Source organism: Stegostoma tigrinum, chromosome 26 (assembly GCF_030684315.1).
Source record: "Stegostoma tigrinum isolate sSteTig4 chromosome 26, sSteTig4.hap1, whole genome shotgun sequence".
NCBI lineage: Eukaryota > Metazoa > Chordata > Chondrichthyes > Orectolobiformes > Stegostomatidae > Stegostoma > Stegostoma tigrinum.
This window is the reverse complement of record NC_081379.1, coordinates 14,474,223-14,495,161: the sequence shown is the minus strand read 5'-3', so window position 1 is coordinate 14,495,161 and position 20,939 is coordinate 14,474,223. Positions and strand designations below refer to the sequence as shown.

General features: G+C 42.3%; 1 protein-coding gene across 1 annotated transcript in view; it reads right to left on the bottom strand.

Annotated features, from left to right (window-relative positions):
- The window catches only part of LOC125464083 (aldehyde dehydrogenase, mitochondrial-like), a 50,652-nt gene that overhangs the window by 7,116 nt on the left and 22,597 nt on the right, over nt 1-20,939 (bottom strand). The window contains exons 6-11 of the mRNA XM_048556117.2: nt 16,962-17,073; nt 13,853-13,981; nt 5,918-6,031; nt 3,762-3,864; nt 2,382-2,566; nt 690-854 (exon numbers count right to left, since the gene is read on the bottom strand). Of these exons, the coding sequence (XP_048412074.1) occupies nt 690-854; nt 2,382-2,566; nt 3,762-3,864; nt 5,918-6,031; nt 13,853-13,981; nt 16,962-17,073 (808 nt within the window). The remainder of the gene's footprint in view (nt 1-689; nt 855-2,381; nt 2,567-3,761; nt 3,865-5,917; nt 6,032-13,852; nt 13,982-16,961; nt 17,074-20,939) is intronic.

Below are 20,939 nucleotides of genomic sequence, written 5' to 3'. Positions count from 1 at the left end.
AAAAACAATGGTACCCCCCACTAAAAGAATAAATGAAACAAAAATAAAATGCATTTAAAAGGGCAAGTCTTGCTTTACTAATATCATTGGATTTTGAAGAGATCAAAACAAAAAGAGTATTGATAAGGGTATTGGAGAACATGTAATACGGATTTCCAAAAGGCTTTTGATAAGGCACTACAATAATACAGTAATGAGAAAACATCACAACACGTACTCAAGGGACAATCAGTGAAAAAAGAAAAGCTGGTTGGCTGAAAGACAGAGCAGAAAGTATAAGTGAAGACTAGTCAGAATGGCTGAAGATGGGAAGTACTGATCCATAAAGATCAGTAGAGGGGCCACTCATTTGCAACTTTATTCCAAAGTCTAAAATGGTTAAACAAAAACTTCTAAATCTGCAAACATCAAAATGGGAGGGACTGAAAAGCAATCAAGCATGCTAACTTCATATAAAATTGGTTAGACCACACTTGGGGCACTGTGTACAGTTCTGGATGCTACATCATATTAGCTTTAATTTGAATTTTACGTTCACACCTTGGAAGTGTAAACCTTCTACCAAAATACAAAGACAATAACGGCGCAAAGCAGATACAGCTTAACATTTTCAACTAACATTCTGAGCCCTTGATACCAAAAGAAGATTGTTATCCTAGTCATAATTTTTTAATTTGGTGTGAACTCACCTCCTCCCTAGCAATAATCATATCATCCTTCACATCTCCAAACACAGTTGGTTGGATAAAGAACCCACGGTCTGCTGCCACTCCTCCCCCACAAAGCAGTTTGGCTCCTTCCTTTTTTCCACGACTGATGTATCCCAGAATTTTGTTGAATTGCTCCTCATCTACCTGCAACAAACATACATAATTGGTTACCAACAGTTGTTAAATCCACACAAGTGTTCCAAAGTCCAGGATTGGTAGCCAATAACCAAATATTTCTAAGTGTATTGAAGAATTATTCAGCATGGCTCAGCTGATATCATTCTTCAAGGCTTCTTAAAATAAACCAAGGCAGACTCACTGTTCCAGTACCAGAGGTGCAATGCATCAGATATCATGTAAAATTGAGGCATTGGCTACTCAGGTGAATATAAAGCATCCCATGGTATTGTTTCAAAAGATATAGCCAATATTCATCCTCCGAAATCTGTATCATGAAAACAGATTATGTGATTACCATATTACTATTCATGGGTGTTGCCCTCAACTTGGCTGCTACAATTCTTAAAATTATAATGGTGGCTATATTAAATAACCTGTAAAGCACTTTAGGACCTCTGTGGTCATGAAAGGTCCTGTACAAATGCAATCTTCAACCTTTTTCCATAAATGAATATCCACATTGAACTGATTCCAGTGAAATGAATCATTTCATATACTTAAATTTTTTTGCCATTTTCTGTCCTAAATCATTCCCCTACCTCCCTGGAAGGTGGTCATCTTTTACAGTAATTCAATACCATTTGCAGCTACTTTTTAAAATAAGTGGCTGCCCTTCATTGGTAAGTCAGATGGCAAGTGTCAACAGAATTCTAACACTGAGGGCATCACAACCATTAAAGTAATTCTCTTCATCTGCTTAAGAATAATTTATTAATGTGACACTACTAGTAAAGTCGGAATAAAAGTTGACAGAAGATCAGATCATATGTAGCAATTACCTTACTTTTTAGGAGAACATGAATCACTTTTTTTTTTGGATACTTTCTTCAGCATCACTGAACCACATGAAGACATATCTTTCGCGCCAGCATTTGACCACAATTGAGTTTAATGGTTCTATTACAGACACCAGTGAGCTGATGGGTGTGAGCAATACAACACAGGAGTTAATGATCAAGAAAGAGATTGTCTTGTAAGAGTAAAGAACAACCAAAATGGATACTGAAATTTTACTTGAAGGTGGTGGCTGTGTTTTTGCTGCGATCCAAGAGGGGGTCTAGCCTCCAAGCACTGTTAGCCAAAGAACAAGCATTTCTGTAATTCTAGCAGTGTCACCAGGAACGGGACAAAGAACTCAAACAGGAGGGACCCTGCCTGAATCTCAAAGGCCACCAGTTTTCACTTGGCTGCCTTGCCATATGGCATTACTCACAATAAGTAAAGGCAGCAAATGCAGCAGGAGGCAGCTCTTAAGTGGCTATTAATTACTGGTCCAAGCAATGGTGAGTGGGTGACTTGCATGTGCCACCACAATGGCAACCAACTGTGCACTCTGCTCCCTCCTAACCTGGCACACAGTATAAAATTCCAGCCTACGAGTGCAATAGGTAAAATTACTTGTGTTGCATGAAGGGCAACACAGCAGCATTCATCAAACAGCAAAAGAAAACAAAATATTTTCAACCAGTTTTTCAGTCCCTATACATCTACCTGTGGCCCCTGCTCATTCTTGGAGTCAAATGGATCTCCCACAGTCCGAAGTTTGGCTCTTTCCACACTTTGCTCTACAAATCGATCATAGATAGACTCTTGAACATACGTACGAGATCCGGCACAGCAACATTGTCCTTGGTTAAAGAATAGAGCTGTATGGGACTCCTCAACTGCATGATCAACTGGAAATTTAAGTAGATTAGTATCAGAACATTTCTAAGAGAAAAAAGAGTAAACTTTTATTGAGATGGAGAAATCATTGAAACAAAAAACACACTTTTGGTTTATTTCGAGAATGCTGCTAAAGAAACACACTTTGGTTTAACATTCAGGTCTAAATTTCCTTCTCCAGGCCAATCTGCAGATTACTGCCCTCAGGAGCTACTTACTACTTTTGTTGCCATTGCCCTACCAGATCATAGGGCTACACTCTGAAACAGAGATGACTGGTGGTGTTTTAACCAGGGTGTCACCACACCTCAGGCAAAGGGAGACATTTAGAAGGAGAGGCCTTCACAGCAACCTTAGCCCATGCAGGAATTGAGCCCACACTTTAGGCATCACTGAATTGCAAACCAGCCATCCAGCCAACTGAGTTAGTCAACCCCCAACAATAATTAGCAGGCGATGGTTTGCAAGGTGGAGTAACGCCAACAGTGGAAGTTTGATAATCTCAGTCACAGAGTATCACGAAGGACTCGCCTTCTCAAACTCTCCGTTTACCTGAGGTATTGTAGCACTCAAGCTGTCTCTCTAATGAAAGAAAGCAGCCATATCGTTCTCTGGGACTGAGGTGACTTTACCTTTACTCTATTAGTTTTACTGAAAAAAGGGCAAGGCAAACAAGGTCTCTGAAGTCTACAATTAGGCTTGAGTAGGTAATTAACAGCTGATTCTCCTTTCCATCATGATCACATTTTAGATCATAAAAGCAATGTCAGCTCAAACCAGCTAGGGAAACAAAACATTTTTCATATTTAATCTGTTATATATACTGGATAAGCAAATTCAAGCAATGCAATTAATTTGAATCAGCTTTTCATTGAGTCTTAGGAGGGGTAAGGCTGATGTGGAATAAAATTCAATTTCTTCCTTTAAAAGATATATAACAACATACACATTTTTAAAATCTCCCTCTCTATTATATATGTGCGTGCGTTTTTTTTTAATACATATAAAAAAACACACGCGCACACAGACACACACAATATATTAAATTTATGCATAGGTAGCAGCAACTCAGCCGGCCTTAAAAAATATATAATTTTATTGAATCTAGCAGTTTATGTCCCGGCTCCACATTCAGATACACACACTAGATTAGTGGAGTTCAACAAGTTAGCTGCTTAAGTTGCGGGTAATAACAAGCTTTCTTACGATCAGCATCAGAAAGGATAATATTTGGGCTTTTTCCTCCAAGTTCCAGTGTCACCTTCTTCAAATTACTTTTTCCTGCAGCCTGCTGGATCAGGTGACCAACCTGTGAATAAGACAGAAACAAACTTCTGAAAAACAATAAGTATATTTAGAAAAGCTAAAACAGCAAACAAAGTAATGAAATACAAGAAATCATCATCTTCAGGATATGGCAAGATAGCATAATTCATGAGCCCAAAATAAAATATTTCAAAATCAATAGTTAGATCACCTCCAAAGCCAGAATTTATTTCTACAGAATTTTTTATTGACTGGTGTTGATCCACTAGCTCAAGATATCTGCACGCTTCGTCTAATCCAAGCCATAAAATTCAAACTTCTTGGGTTACTGAACCACAGAACACCTTCACTATATATTGGCTGTGAGCTTCTGAATTAAGCAATGAGGGTACAGTTTCAAACACAGAACTGCGTGCAAATTTGCATTGTTTGAAGCAATTTTTGGTGATGGGGGCAGAATGCTAGAATTATTCTGGTTGGCTAACAACTGAAGTGATAAACTGCTTTCAAAGCAGGGATGTTATTGCACAGTGATAATGGGAACTGCAGATGCTGGAGAATCCAAGATAACAAAGTGTGAAGCTGGATGAACACAGCAGGCCAAGCAGCATCTCAGGAACTCAAAAGCTGACGTTTCTGGCCTAGACCCTTCAATCAGAGAGGGGGATGGGAACAGGGTTCTGAAATAAATAGGGAGGGGGGGGGGGGGGGGAGGCAGACCGAAGACGGATAGAGGAGAAGGCAGATGGAGTGGAGAGTATAGGTGGGGAGGTAGGGACGGGGGATAGGTCAGTCCGGGGAAGATGGACAGGTCAAGGAGGCGGGATGAGGTTAGGAGGTGGGAAATGGAGGTGCGGCTTGAGGTGGGAGGAGGGGATAGGTGAGAGGAAGAACAAGTTAGGGAGGCGGGGACGAGCTAGGCCGGTTGTGGGATGCAGTGGTAGGGGGGTGGAGATTTTGAAGTTTGTGAACTCCACATTGATACCATTGGGCTGCAGGGTTCCTAAGCGGAATATGAGTTGCTGTTCCTGCAACCTTCGGGTGGCATCACTGTGGCACTGCAGGAGGCCCAGGATCCTCCACACTCCCCTCCAACCCCCACCACACCCAACACCTTCCCCTGCAACCGCAGCAAGTGCTACACCTGCCCCCACAACTCCTCCCTCACCCCCATCCCAGGCCCTGAGATGACTTTCCATATCAAGCAGATGTTCACCTGCACATCTGCCAATGTGGTATATTGTATCCACTGTACCCATTGTGGCTTCCTCTACATTGGGGAAACCAAGCGGAGGCTTAGGGACCGCTTTGCGGAACACCTCCGCTCGGCTCGCAATAAACAACTGCACCTCCCAGTCGCGAACCATTTTAACTCCCCCTCCCATTTCTTAGATGACATGTCCATCATGGGCCTCCTGCAGTGCCAAAATGATGCCACCCAAAGGTTTCAGGAACAGCAATTCATATTCCGCCTGGGAACCCTGCAGCCCAATAGTATCAATGTGGACTTCACAAGCTTCAAAATCTCCCCTCCTCCCACTGCATCCCAAAACCAGCCCAGCTCGTCCCCACCTCCCTAACCTGTTCTTCCTCTCACCTATCCCCTCCTCCCACCTCAAGCCGCACCTCCATTTCCCACCTACTAACCTCATCCCGCCTCATTGACCTGCCCGTCCTCCCCAGACTGACCTATTCCCTCCCTACCTATACTCTCCTCTCCACCTATCTTCTCCCCTATCCATCTTCGGTCCGCCTTCCCCTCTCTCCCTATTTCTTTCAGAACCCTCTCCCTATCCCCCTCTCTGTTGAAGGGTCTAAGCCCGAAACGTCAGCTTTTGTGCTCCTAAGATGCTGCTTGGCCTGCTGTGTTCATCCAGCTTCACACTTTGTTATGTTATTGCACAATGAACTGTAAATCAAAAAGCCCAATTAAATAAGATGTATTACTGCATATAAACTTATTACACAGTTTGTCTAGTTCAGCTGAGGATTACACTCCTAGGATTTGTACTGGTAGTGCAATCTACAAACTAATGGGCTATTCACTGACCCAATCTGTAACAAGCTTTCAGAATTTAACCTGTTTCCAAACTGACCTCAGTGGATCCCGTGAATGCAACTTTATCAACATCCATATGAGAGGCAATGGCAGCTCCCGCAGTTTCTCCGAAACCAGGAATAATATTCACAACCCCTGGTGGAAATCCTGCCTGTTAAAAAGAGTGCAAAGTGACAGTAGTCATGAGAAATAGACTGAAAATCCTTCCCACAAATCTAATAAACAAAATTTTTCTGCCATCAACATTCATCCACTTTCCCAACTTAAACTATAAAAGAAAAAAGTGAACTGAATAGTTGTAAAATGCAAATTGAGCAATCATATCAAAAATATACACAGCACTGTCATCCAATGCTGAATTTTGCAGGATTATGGTTGGTTCACTTGATGTACATGGGTCAGCACACATTTGCACAAAATAGGGTGGATCTTTAATATCTGCATTCCGCAGTGGAGTATTCAATGGAGGGAGCTGCTCTGTTCCCTCCCTTGCCCCACAAGGCCAGTCATAAATCTTGTGGCCGATACTTTGAAAATTTTAGAAAACTAAATTGCCAGCTTTGGGGATCTAGACTCCGATTTCTGTTGCAGTGTTGTCATTTGCATTAGCAAATTAGTGGAACAGTCCGGTCATCAACAGTCCCAAAGGACTCTTAACAATCTGGATTTTGCCAGACTTCATTATAGCCTGTGTAAATAGGGACAGAAGGGTCAAATTCTAGAGGGTACACTAGAGTGACTGTCCTTGATATTTTAGGTAGCATTCTAATATGTACGACATCAAGGAGTCCGAGTAAAACTGAAGTCAAAGGAAATAGAGAAAGAAAACTCTCCAGTGGCTGTTGGAAGCTAATCATCTCAGCTCTAGGAATTCTTCCTTACAGCAGTGCTCTGATCCCAAATATCTTCAGTTGCTTCACAGCTATTTGCCATCCAATACAAAGTCCAAAATGGGGCAGTTGACTGAGTACATCTTTCAACTCCATTTCCAGACTCTGATATCTACCATTCAGCAAGAACAGGATAAAATAATGACCTGGGCCAACAATGGCAAGAGTCTTGATCTCAGGCTTGAAAGTGTTTAAATTATATGAACAAGGGGCAAGTAGCAACAATGTGGCAATCTCACTGAACTAGTCCTCCTGAATACCAAGTTAATGTTCTGGGCACATGGATTCAAATCCCAACATAGCAGATAGTGAAATCGGAATTCAGTAAATAACTTGAATTAAAAGCTAGTCTAACAGTGACCATTATTGATTGTCAGGAAAACTCATCTGGTTCACTAACATCCTTTAGGGAAGAAATGTGTCATCCTTGCCTGATCTGGCCAACATGTGAATCCAGACCCACAGCAACGTGGTTGACTCTCAACTGCCCTCTGAAGTGGCCTAGCAGGCCACTCATATGTATCAATCACTACAAAAAGACAAAAAAAATGGAACTGGACAGATCACCGGGCATCAACCTAGGCACAGGGAAAGACAATGGCAGAAACAGTCCTGTCAACCACACAAAGTCCTCCTCACTAACATCTGGGAGTTAGTGCCAAAATTGGGACAGGTGTCTCAGACTAGTCAAGCAACAGCCTGACACAGTCATACTCACAGAATCATACCTTATAAACCATGTCCCAGGCACCACCATCACCATTACCATCCCCGGGACTGTCCTATTTCACCAGCAGGACAGACCCAGCACAGGGGCTGGCAGAGTGGTATACACAGTGGGGAGGGAGTTGCTCTAGAAGTCCTCAACATTGACTCTGGACCCTACAAAGTCTCTTGGCTTCAAGTTAAACATGGGAAAGGAAACTTCCTGCTGATTACCACATACCTTCCTCCCTCAGCTGATGAATCAGTGCTCCTCGATGTTGAGCAACACTTAGAGGAAGCACCGGAGGATGGCAAGGACATAAAATGTACTCTGGGTGGGGGATTTCAGCGTCCATCACCAAGAGTGGCTGGGCAGCAGTACTACTGATCGAGCTGGTCAGGTCCTACAGGACATAGCTGCTAGATTGAGTCTGCGGCAGGTGGTGAGGGAACCAACAAGAGGGAAAAACATACCTTGACCTCATCCTTACCAATGTGCAGCTGCAATTGCACCTGTCTATGACAGTATTGGTAAGAGTGACCATCACACAGTCATGTGGAGATGGAGTCCCGCCTTCATATTGAGAACAACCTCCATCATTGTGTGGCACTATCACCGTGCTAAATAGGACTGACTTCACACAGATCTAGCAACTCAAGACTGGGCATCCATGAGGTGCTGTGGGCCATCAACAGCAAAATTGTACTCAACCTCATGGCCCTGCATATCCACCACTCAACCAATACCATCAAGCCAGGGGATCAACCCAGGCTCAAAGAAGAGTTCAGAAGGGCATGCCAGCAGCAGCAGCACCACGCATATCTGAAGATGAGGTATCAACCTGGTGAAAGCAAAGAGGATTACTTGCACGCCAAAAAGCGAAAGGAACATGTGATAATCAGAGCGATCCCATGACCAACAGATCAGATCTAAACTCTGCAGTCCTGCCACATCCAGTCATGAATGGTGGAGGACAATTAAAACAACTCACTGGATGAGGAGGTTCCACAAATATCCCCATCCTCAAATGATGGAAGATCCCAGCATACCAGTGCAAAAGATAAGGTTGAAGTATTCGCAGCAATCTTCAGCCAGAAGTGCCGAGTGGAAGATCCTTCGCGACCTCCTCCAATGGTCCCCAGCATTACATATAAAAGTCTTCAAACAATTAAATTCACTCCACGTGAAATCAAGAAATGGTTGGAGACACTGGATACTGCAAAGGCTACTGGCCCTGACAACACTCCAGCAATAGTACTGAAGACTTATGCTTCATAATTAGCTGCTCCCCTAGCCAAGCTGTTCCAGTGCAGTTACAACACTAGTATCTACCCGACAATGTGGAAAATTGCACAAGTATGTCCTGTATATAAAAAGCAGGATAAATCCAATCTGGCCAATTACCTCCCCATCAGTCTCCTCTCGATCATCAGTAAAGTGATCAAGCAACACCTGCTCAGCAATGCCCAGTTTGGGTTCCACCAGGGCCACTCAGCTCCTGATCTCATTACAGCCTTGATTCAAACATGGACAAAAGAGCTGAATTCCAGAGGTGAGGTAAAAGTGACAGCCCTTGATATCAAGGCTGCATTCAACCAAGTGTGGCATCAGCTCCAGGGCATCTCTGCAGGAGTTCTCAGGGTAGTGTCCAACCATCTTCAGCTGCTCCATCAATAACCTTCCCTCCATCATAAGGTCAGAATTGGGAATGTTCGCCGATGATTGCAACAAGATCTGGAGGGAGGCAGCTCACCATCACCTTCAAGGGAAACTAGGGATGGGCAAGAAATGCTGACTAGCCAGCAACGCCCACACGCACAAATGAATTTTAAAAAAACACGCAATTCAGTTGTATTGAACCAATACAAAAAGTTTCAACAAGGGAGTGAAACCTTTGAATGGATGTCCGCACAGGATCAACCTAGATACCAACGGCAATGTCAACTTGCAAAGTCCTCCTTACCAACATCATAGGACTTATGCTGAAATTTGCACAGTCCTGCACACTAGTCAAGCAATAGCTGGATATAGTCATGCTTATGGAATCACACAACATCCCAGATACCACCATTCCCATCCTTGGGTACATCCTGTGCCATCTGCATGACAACGTCACCAGATGTGACAGCACAGTGGCAGAGAGTCGAGAAGGAATTTCCTTTGGACTTCACAACATGGACTCCAGGCCCCTTGATGTCTCATGGCATCAGGTCAAACATGGGCAAGGAAACAGCCTGATAATTACCACCTACTATACGCCACTCAATTAAATCAGTGCTACTCTGTTTGAACAACATTTGGAGTAAACTTAAGGGCGGAAAGAATATTTAATGTACTCTGGATGGGGGACTTCAATGCCCACCACTAGTGGCTCAGTAGCATCACTATTAAGAAAGCTGGTCAAAGACTGGGTTTGTGGCAGCTGGGGAGGGAACCAATAGTAGAAAAATCTACTTAACTTCATTCTCACCAATTTACCCATCATAGATGCAGTTGTTCATGACAGTGCAGATTGGATTGACCACCACGCAGTTAGTGTGTTGAAGTCCTAGCTTCACATTGAGGATACATCCATTGCGTTGTGTGGCACTACCATCACACAAAAAATGGGGCAAACTTCAAACAGGTCTAGCAGAATATTATTTAAACAGAACAACTACAGAATTCTGTAGATGGATCTAGGTGATCTATTGAGTCATGACAAGTTAGTAGCAAGAGAAGGCAGCTAATAGAATGCTAACACACACGAAGCTGGAGAAATTCAGCAGGTTTGATAGCATCATGGGCAGGAGAAAGAGGAGTCATACCAAACTTGAAACATTAACTCTCTCTTTCTACAGAACCTGGTGAGTTTCTCCAGCATTCTGGGTTTGTTTCATATTTCTGGCATCCACAATATTTTACATTTAACAGGATTTTATCCTTTATTACAGAAGGAAATTGATATTAAAAATAGGACGTCATGCTTCAATTTTACAGGGCACAGGTGAGACCACATCTTAAATACGGTGTGTAATTTTGGTCTCTATTTAAGGATGGAGGTAAACGTATTAGAGCTCAAAGTAAATTTACTGGATTGATACTTAGAACACGCGGGTTGTCTTACAATGCAAGATTAAACAGGCTGGACTTGTTTTCACTAGAATAAGGGGTAATTTGAGTGAGGTTCATGAATGATCTTGACAAGGCAGACATGGAACTTGACTAACACCAATCCTAAGTTATTGGGGCAGACGCAAATGTGTCATGTCATTCAGAACACAAACAAAATTGGGCATGATGATGTTATTGTAGAGCTGTCTTGAAGGGCTAAATGATCTACTTCTGCTCTTAAGTCGTAAGTTTGTCTGGATCAAATCTAAGCTTTGCAGTTCTGTCACACAGTCAGTCATGAATGGCATACAATTCAACAACTAACAGGAAGTGAAAGTTCCAAAAATATCCCAAAGTCAATGATGAGAGATCCCAGAAAAATCAGCGCGAAAGACAAGGCTGAAGTATCTTCAACCAGAAGTGCCCAGTGGATGATCCATCTTGCCTATTGAGGACCCTAGCAAACAGATGACTGTCATATCACTCCACACAATAACAAGAAATTGGATTTTGTTGGACAAAAATGTCAAAGATATGGATGAACACCATTTGAACAGTGTGGAGGTAAAGAAAAGTCATCATCTGATGGCTGGTCAGGTCATTGCCTCAAATGAAAAGAGTAATGGAATGGCCCTATCCGCCTCCTGAGATAACATTTACATCACTGAAGTAACAGGCAATAACGCTAACAAAGACAGCCTACCAATGACACATAATGGGATTATCACTGCTAGGTCTCCAAATAGGAATATGTTGGGAATTACCATATTTTACAGCTGGTGGATGTTTTGCAGTGAATATCACACTTAATTCCCCAAAGTCTTTCCAGCATCTACAAGGATCAAGTCAAGAATGTAATGAAAAATACTCAAATCTCCTGGATAAGTGCAGTCATAACACAAGAAACTTACCATTATCCAGGAAAAAATCAGTCCACTTGACCAACACTTCATCTACTATCCTAAAGATTTTCCAAACTCATTAACTCAAAATATTGACAAGAGCAATGACAGAATAAACATCAGCATAGCTAAATTTTCTCTCCAAATCATACTTCAATCTAACTTGAACACACTTTACCATTACTTGATTGTGGCCAGGTCAAAATTCTACCATTCCAAAATAGTGGGAGCTCTTTCACCAGAGAGATTGCAGGTCTTCATGGTGGCAGCTAACTGCCAAAGACAAATCATAATGGGCCACAAATGTTGGACATCGTTATTGACGACCACATTCAAAAGAACAGGCAAAAAGACACTCTGGATCTGGTACTAACATACCTCATCTGACAGTTCACTTGCTTTGAATATTATGTAGGATCCGTGATGCTTTGAGGCAGGAACATTCAGGATTGTGCCCCTTTCATATCACGAAATGGAAAGAGGAGGCAGAGTCATAACATTGTACAGCATCAAAATGGATCCTTCAGTCTGACTCATTCATGTCGACCAGATATCCCAAAATTAATCTAGTCCTATTTGCCAGCATTTGGCCATATCGCCCTAAACTTATATCCTATTCATATACCCATCCAGATGCCTTTTAAAAGTGTTGTAATTGTACCAGACTCCACCACTTCCTCTGGCAGCTCATTCCATTGACACAGACCTGTGTTAAAAAAGCAAATCCCTTAGGTCCCTTTTAAATCTTTTCCCTCTTTCATAAACCTGTTCCTTCTAGGTTTTGGCTCCGCCGGCCTGGGGAAAAGGCCTTGGCCGTTCACCCTATCCATGTCCCTTCCTCATGATTTTAGAGAACTTACATCAATCCACAGCCTCTGACGCTTCAGGGAAAATAGGCTGGGGCTATCAGCCTCTCCCTATAGCTCAAACCCTCCAACCCTGGCAAATCTTTTCTGAACCCTTTCAAATTTCACAACATCCTTCCATTAGCAGGGAGACCAGAATTGCATGCAGTCTACTAAAAGCAGCCTAATCCATGCCCTGTACAGCTGCAACATGACCTCCCAACTCCCATACTCAATGCACTGACCAATAAATGCAAGCATACTAAACACCTTCTCACCATCCCGTCCACCTGGGACTCCACTTTCAAGGAACTATAAACCTACACTCCAAGGAGGCTGAACCCTTCATAAGATTAAGCAGGAAATTACAAGTCAGGTCAGGATTTTGGATCTCCAGGCTTTGTTTAAAAACTGTTGCACCGGCTCTTGGAGACATCCCGGTGGAAATCCATTGCAACGGGCAACAAAAGTCACCTCCAAGAATGATGTATAAAAAAAAAAATCAATGGATAAAGAAGAAAACACATTTATACAACAGATGACATCACCACCATCATTAAGGCACCAATAATAACACTCTTGAAGCAACACCGTGTGCAAAGCCAAAACAATATTTAAAAGGAAACAGGAGTCATTTCAGAGATAGTAGAAACTGCCAACGCTGGAGAATCAGAGATAGCAGTACAAAGCTGGATGAACATAGTAGGCCAAGCAGCATCATAGGAGCAGGAAAGCTTGACGTTTCGGGTCAGGACCTTTCTTCAGAAATGGGGAAGGGGAAGGGGATTCTGAAATAAATAGGGAGATTGGGGGAAGCGGATAGAAGATGGATAAAAGGAGAAGATTGGGTGAGAGGAGACAGACAGGTCAAAGAGGCAGGGTTAGAGCCAGTGAAGGTGAATGTAGGTTCAGAGTCATTTCAGGATGCTTCAGCAGCAATTCTCTTGAAGCCTTAAGTATTATCTAATTCAGCTTTGGTCTCTAAAAATGTTCCCTTCCTCTTTCTTTATTTTACACCTTCACAGAAAGTATATGATGGAATACAACCAATCATCTGATATTGTTACTGATTATTGTTAAGGAAGTGACCATAGGCGAGTTACCTTATTATTTTCCATCCAACATCAAGATGTGGTCTCATCACGTTCCCATAGTCAAAGCAAATCAGAAACTTTTAGAAGTCAAGTTTCATTATTGAGATACAGACAATGCCAATATTTACTGCCTCTCTCTAATTGCTCGAGTGCACATGTGAGCCACGTTTTTGAATTACTGCAGTCCATTTCCTTGCTGCGTGGCAGTTTGAAACAACCAAGTAGCTTGAAACCACCATTTCAGAGGACAACTAAAAGCCAGTCAATAACACTGTAGTGGATCCAGAATCAGGTGTGGCCTGGACTAAGGAAGGAAAGGAAATTTGCTCCCTGAAGGGCATTAATGAACCAGATGACAATGAGACATATTGCACAAAGAAACAAAATTTAAGCACATTTGGTAAACTAAAAAGTGTTTACCAAAAAAAAAACTTAGCCCTACCTCCTTGATTAAATTTGCTACATAAAGCGCTGTTAATGGGGTCTGCTCTGCCACTTTCATCACCACCACATTTCCAGTTGCTAGTGCGGGTCCAAGCTTCCAGGCCTGCATCAACAGTGGGAAATTCCACTGAAAAAGGGAGATAAAATTGAAAGTTACTTTTAAAATAAAGAAATACAGAGAAGTTATCAATAACTGTTGGATAAGGCCAAAGATATGAGAATCAATGAGACTTTACAATGGACTGAAAAGAAAAATTAGCTGCAAGCCGGACAGAAGCAGAGGCAATGTGCTACAACATAAGACAGGAATTGTAGTATTCATTTACCGATATTGCCCAGGAGTAATTTGTATGTTAATTCACCTTAAATTTTTAGATTTAAAATCTGCTGCTAAATTTGTGCTTGTAGTGGAAAAAGATGCCACCTTCCAGAGGTTATTGGACGATGAGTTTTGTACAAAAAAGTGTTCCCATGTATTATTATAACTAAAGTGCCCTGAAATCTTTTTTCTGTTGTCTTTTTTTCACAATAAACTTGGCAGTTATTGTTTCAGGATTCTTTAATTCATGTATTTGAGTGGCATGGTGGCTCAGTGGTTAGCACTGCAGCCTCACAGCGCCAGGAATTCGGGTTTGATTCCAGCCTTGAGCGACTGTCTGTGTGGAGTTTGCACATTCTCCCCATGTCTGCATGTATTTCCTCCAGGTACTCCGGTTTCCTCCTACAGTCCAAAGGTGTGCAGGCTAGGTGGATCGGCCACACTAAATTGCCCATCGTGTTCAGGGCTGTGAGGGTTATAGGAGGATGGGTCTGGGTGGGATGCTTCAGGGGGCGGTGTGGACCTGTTGGGCTGAAGGGCCTGTTTCCATACTGTAGGGAATCTAATCCAATCTATTTGAGAAAGCAGTTTTCTAAGGTGGTAATCTAAGGGTAGTAACCAAAGTTCCAGCTTCAGGCAGGAAGAATGTCATTCTGTTCATTCTAGCTGCCGGGAAGACCAAAACAGGAGGCCAAGTCACAACTGAGAGCATAAAAGGGAGACGGCTTCACAGAAACCAACAGCATTTGACCATTTGGAATTGGTCGAGTTTCACAAATAATTCCAAATAAGTAAGTTGGAATGCCAAATGTGGCAGGTCTGACCTGCACAAAAAGCAGTCCAAAACCCCCCCAATTTTAGCCTTAAGTCTGAGCCTAACAACTGTGAAGAAATATCCTACATCAGGAGGTGTGGCAACAAGGTGAAGAAGAGTTCCAGCCTGACTAGCTGCCTGCTTGCTTGGGTAATAACATTTTGGGTTGATTACAGGACTCAGGTAGTAAAGGGCAGTGGTTGAAATATCCTGGTAATTAAAGGTGTGTATCATTTACTGAAGTACTTAAGTTTTGGAGAGCTCTAAGTGTCTCTGCTGCATCTTCTTCTGTGCATCTACTATTGGCTCAGAGACAGGCAACATTATACTTCTTGATCAGAAACTTGATTTGAATTGTGAAGCAATTCATCCATGTTCCAAATTCAAATCCTATTTCTATTACTTCTGTGGCTGTTTGAAATGAAGTAGCTTCAGGACATATTTAGAACATAGAACAGTACAGCACAGAACAGGCCCTTCAGCCCACAATGTTGTGCCGACCATTGATCCTCATGTATGCACCCTCAAATTTCTGTGACCATATACATGTCCAGCAGTCTCTTAAATGACCCCAATGACCTTGCTAATATTTATTGCCTTACTGAAGAGAAACTAGCAGTCATGCACCTTATGGGTTAAATCAGATCACTGTACTAATTAGTGTGGTTCGTGAGTTCAGACAAGGTCCTCACCCTGGCTACTCGATTAAAACTAAAGTTTAGGGTAAAGTATATAGTTAAAGCAATGAACCCCAATCTTAAATTATAGATGAATGTGGTAAGCACCAAAGATTTAAAAAGCAAAATTCAGCTTTGGAGAATTACACATTTACTGGTGCCATGTTTCAAATCAATTTGAATTTTTCCAAAGTACATTGAATTAGAAACAGTCAATCTGTAACTTCTATTACAGCCCTCTACTCAACCTGTTTCACTAAACTTAAGTATTGGTATTTAACCCCTTATTTCCATTTGCCAAATTGCATTGGCATGCCACATTTGTTTCTCAGGAGCAAGTACTGACAATACAGCTCAGCCCTGGGCAGGTAGGTGCATTTCTTCATAGAAGAAAGGATGATATGAAGGTCCACTTTGAATATGGTCTCTTGTGTAACATATAGTCGTATTCACAAGTGTGTGTGAAATTTAAGATCTTTTGTACTGAAAACAAGAAAAATGATAGTTACACTTTTGAAAACTAGGTGAGTAAAAATTGTAGTTTTTAAATTATTAAATAAAGCATACTGCCACTTTCACAGTTGTTTAAACAATTAAAATGACAGTAACAAGATGAGGAAGATTTTGTGTACAGTGAATCTCTTGCAGTGGTTTTCAACTGGAATCTGCAAAAAAAAAAATGCATAATCAGGACCCATGCTACTATGGCATGGGCTAGATTCTAGCAATTACTGGTAAGATCCAATGGATGAATTACTGTATACTAGGGAGAAAGTCAGCAATATTTTGGTGCAGAAGGGCTGATAAACAGACCTGCAACAGAAAATCTTTGAAACACTCAGGAGCAAGTAGCTGTTTAACTTAGAGAGTTGGTGGAATAGAAGTACTAGCGTATAAAATAGGAGCCACTGAGCCTAATTCCAATCCAGGTGTCGTACAGTAAAGTATTCAACAGATATGGTATTGAATCCGTATTTTTACCTTCAGCAGAAAGGGAGCCTAAAATTTTCCAACCAATTAGATTAACATTCATGATCAGTAACTGCCTGAATGTTGTGCAAGTCCCTTTAGCACAATCAATGAAGTTTTGTCATAAATGTAAATACAGGCTAAGTTTTTTGTATTAAAATTTAGATGGTAATGATAACCAATTCATTTGAAAAGAAATACTTCAACATTATAACAATAATAATAATCATCATCATCAAGAACCTAATGAAAACACAAAGCAAAAGCAATCTTTGCTTCTCATCTATACAGTAAAACTTCTCAAAAATTTTCTTCTTTGTTCACTCACTGGGATGATTTGCCCACACACCCCAACTGGCTCATGGCGTGTATAACAGAAGTAGTTTCCATCTAGAGGGATGGTTTTACCATGGTATTTATCGGCCCAGCCTGCATAGTACCTGCAAAAAAAACCCCAAAACAATGATTAAGGGATGGCCTCCAAGGCACACCATTAAATTTATTTGCTTTGTACACTTCCAACCATGTTAATCCACCATGAGTCAGACAACACTGCAGGTTCATACCTGCATGTTCTGCATTGCGTTATTCAATTGCATCCATGAGGAACAGTTTGCAGATACCATCTCAAAGCTTTCTGTTGCCAAGAAGTTAACAAAACTACGTAATACCACTTCTACAAATAAATGGCAAATCCATACATACCTCCATCATTGGGTTATGGAGTCCTCCAAGCAAAAAAAAAACAAAAAAGGAGCCTAAACTGGATAGATACTGAAAACAAGCACACAAGATTGCAGTGTACAACTTGCCCGATCAATTGCAATAGAGGCAGAATGTTAACTTGATGTTGCTTGCTCATTCAAATGAGCATTCAGGTAAACATTTAATAGGCTAAATAAATTAGGAGGGGCCCATACCGTAACCTCTTAGTACCACTTAAAGCAAGTCTGCACCCTATGAAAAGGGAAGATGCTTTGTGAATTGTGATCGAAGCAAATGTGACTTGGGAAAGAATGGGTATGGTACTAAAGCAAAGCTCGAACACTGCATGGATCGAAAAGTGTCACATCTATATAGGGAGGGTCAGACTTGGAGGTGGAGAGAGATGCACACAATCGCTCAGTACATGTCAAAAAGGCAGTAGGTGCAGATAATTGTGGATGTCAACATCATGAATCAAGCACCCCCACCCCCCCGCCCCCACAAAAAAAAAAGGAACCAGTAAGGTGTACTGCTGTGAAAATTTCAGTAAGCCCATTACATTTGGCTAAGGTCAGTGAATGTATTTTCAAATATCAGATCTTACCACCTGCACCAGCAACCTCATACAATCATCAAATCAGCAATAATTAACTTAATATCCAATCCAGTGTCATACTCAGCGTTCATTTTTTTCATCTCATCCTCACAATTAGCATGGCCACTAAATACAAATCTTACAACCACATCTGAGCTTATGATCACATCAGCTAAAGAGTGCAACACTCTCTCTCCTAGAGGGGCAAGTAAGGCAAAATAGTACTGGGGTAAATAAAAGGAGCTAACCAAAAAGGAGGGATAGGCAACCATATACATCATGTTCTTATCTTAGATAAGGTGGTGTGGGGCTGGAAGAAACACAGCAGGCCAAGCAGCATCTTAGGAGCAGGAAAGCTGACGGTTTGGGTCTAGACCCTTCTTCAGAAATGGGGGAGGGGAAGAGGGTTCTGAAATAAATAGGGAGAGGGGGGAGGCGGATCGAAGTTGGATAGAGAAGATAGGTGGAGAGGAGATAGACAAGTTAAAGGGGCGGGGATGGAGCCAGTAAAGGTGAGTGTAGGTGGGGAGGTAGCAAGGAGATAGGTCAGTCCAGGGAGGATAGATAGGTCAAGGGGGCAGGGTGAGGTTAGTAGGTAGGAAATGGGGGTGCGGCTTGAGATGGGAGGAGGGGCTAGGTGAGAGGAAGAACAGGTTAGGGAGGTGGGGATGAGCTGGGCTGGTTTTGGGATGCTGTGGGGAGATTTTGAAGCTTGTGAAATTCATATTGATACCATTGGGCTGCAGGGTTCCCAAGTGGAATGAGTTGCTGTTCCTGCAACTTTAGGATGGCATCGTTGTGCCACTGCAGGAGGCCCAGGATAGACATCTCTTCTGAGGAATGGGAGGGGGAGTTGAAATGGTTCGTGATCCAGAGGTGAAGCTTTTTATTGCAAACCGAGCATAGGTGCTCTGCAAAGTGGTCCCCAAGCCTCTGCTTCGTGTCCCCAATGTAGAGGGAGCCACAACAGGTACAGTGGATGCAGTATACCACATTATCAGATGTGCAAGTGAACCTCTGCTTGATGTGGAGACTTCCTGGGGCCTGAAATGGGGTTGACTGTGAGGGAGGTGGCGCGGTTGAAGGGAAAAGTGCCGTGTGTGGTGGGGCTGGAGAGGAGTGTGGAGTGGACAAGGGCATCACAGAGACAGTAGTCCCTCCAGAAAGCAGACAAGGGTGGGGAGGGAAAAACGTCTTTGGTGGTGAGGTTGGATTGCAGATGGCAGAAGTGTTGGAGGATGATGCATTGGATCCGGAGGTTGGTGGGGTGGCATGCAAGGATGAGGGGGAATTCTCTTTTGGTTGTTATCGTGGGGACAGTGTGTGTGGGGAATGCAGGAGACATGGTCAGGGCGTTCCCGACCCCTGCGCAGGGCAGCCTGTGTGTGTGCGTGCGCGTGTGCGCGCGGCGGCGCACTGGGTGGGAAAGTTGCAGTCCTTAAAAAAATGAAGACATCTGAGATTGAAGGGAGTGGAATGTCTCATTCTGGGAGCAGGTGCGGCAGAGGTGAAGGAAGGAATTGGGAATAGGGAATGGCATTTTTGCAGGAAGGTGGATGGTAGGTGGTTATTCTAGGTAGCTGCAGGAGTCAGTGCGCTCGAAATGGATATTGGTTTCTTGGTGGTTGTCGCAGATGGAGACAGAGGGGTCCAGGAAGGTGAAGGAAGTGTTAGAGATGGTCCGGGTGAACATAAGGTTGGGGTGGAAGGTGGTGGTGGTGGTGAAGTGGATGAACTGTTTGAGCTCCTCGTGAGAGTACGAGGTGTCACCAATGTAATGGAGGAAGAGGTGGGGTTTAGGGCCAGTGTAGGTGCGGAAGAGGGATTGTTCCATGTAACCTTATCTTCATTTGTTCACAGGAGCTGGTTCGTTGACTTTTACTTTCCATGAATCACACCCTTTCCCTTCCAGATACCCAGGTATCTGACCAGGAACATCAACAGGAGAATGAAGAAACACCATCTTCAATTATTTCACAGTTGCAGCTACCATCTCAGATATTGAGCTTGCATGCATTTCAGAGAATACAGGCAGAATCAGTACATGACAGGCACCAGTCACCTGTGGGCAAGCACCAATCGTTGCACTGGACTAAATAGATTCCAGTTTACCAAGAAGTCAGATCACAAGCAGATTCAGCTATAGTGGCCTCAGATAAGTGATTTAAGTGGGATTGTCTATGCTTCCAATGCAGGAGACAATTTTTTTCCCCACATGAGGGCTCCTTTGTCATTCTCACTGCTCATTTATTTCAGTGATGTATTTATGTACTAACATTGCCTATGTGTTCACATAGGCAGTCTTTGAATTCACACAGAAGCAGAATTAGAAGAATTCATCAATATCTCAATAAATCAAATCAACCCTCCATTAAGTTGAAAGCCCCACACACGAAAAGCATTAAATTTCCTGGACACCATGGCAGATAAAATGTCACAAAAAATGTCAAGAGTTTCATTCAAAGTAACATCTTACACACAGAACTATCAGCTCAACATATTTTTCCACAGACTGGGTATAGCCAGATAATGCACTAATATCCCTCATACACAAAACTAGATCATTCTAGCCATAGGTTATCATCCTTTCTCCTGTGTCGCACATTTAAATTCAGTATTCATTCCGATAGCATTGACATTTTCTTGAGCTTATGCAGCCTTATGGTTTAATGTTAAACCTCTAGTTTAGGGCACTCGTTAGCATGAACGATTTCAAAATTTTCCGCTTCCCAGTTACAGTCAGTTCTGGTATAATGTGATAGTTGCATTTCTGCACAACAGTGTCATAGAAAAATCACATTTATAGAAATAATGGGGCCTATAGGAAAAGCAGGGTTAGGGATAGACCAACAAAAACAGCTACTCAAAAATCACACAAAATACCTACCACAAAAGGACTGTACAGTTTGAATAAATATGCCTTATTCATATTTAAAAGTGAAACAGAAGTAACTTTAACACCTTATATTGAAAAATGTCAAAATTACTCGATGGGGAAGGAGATTG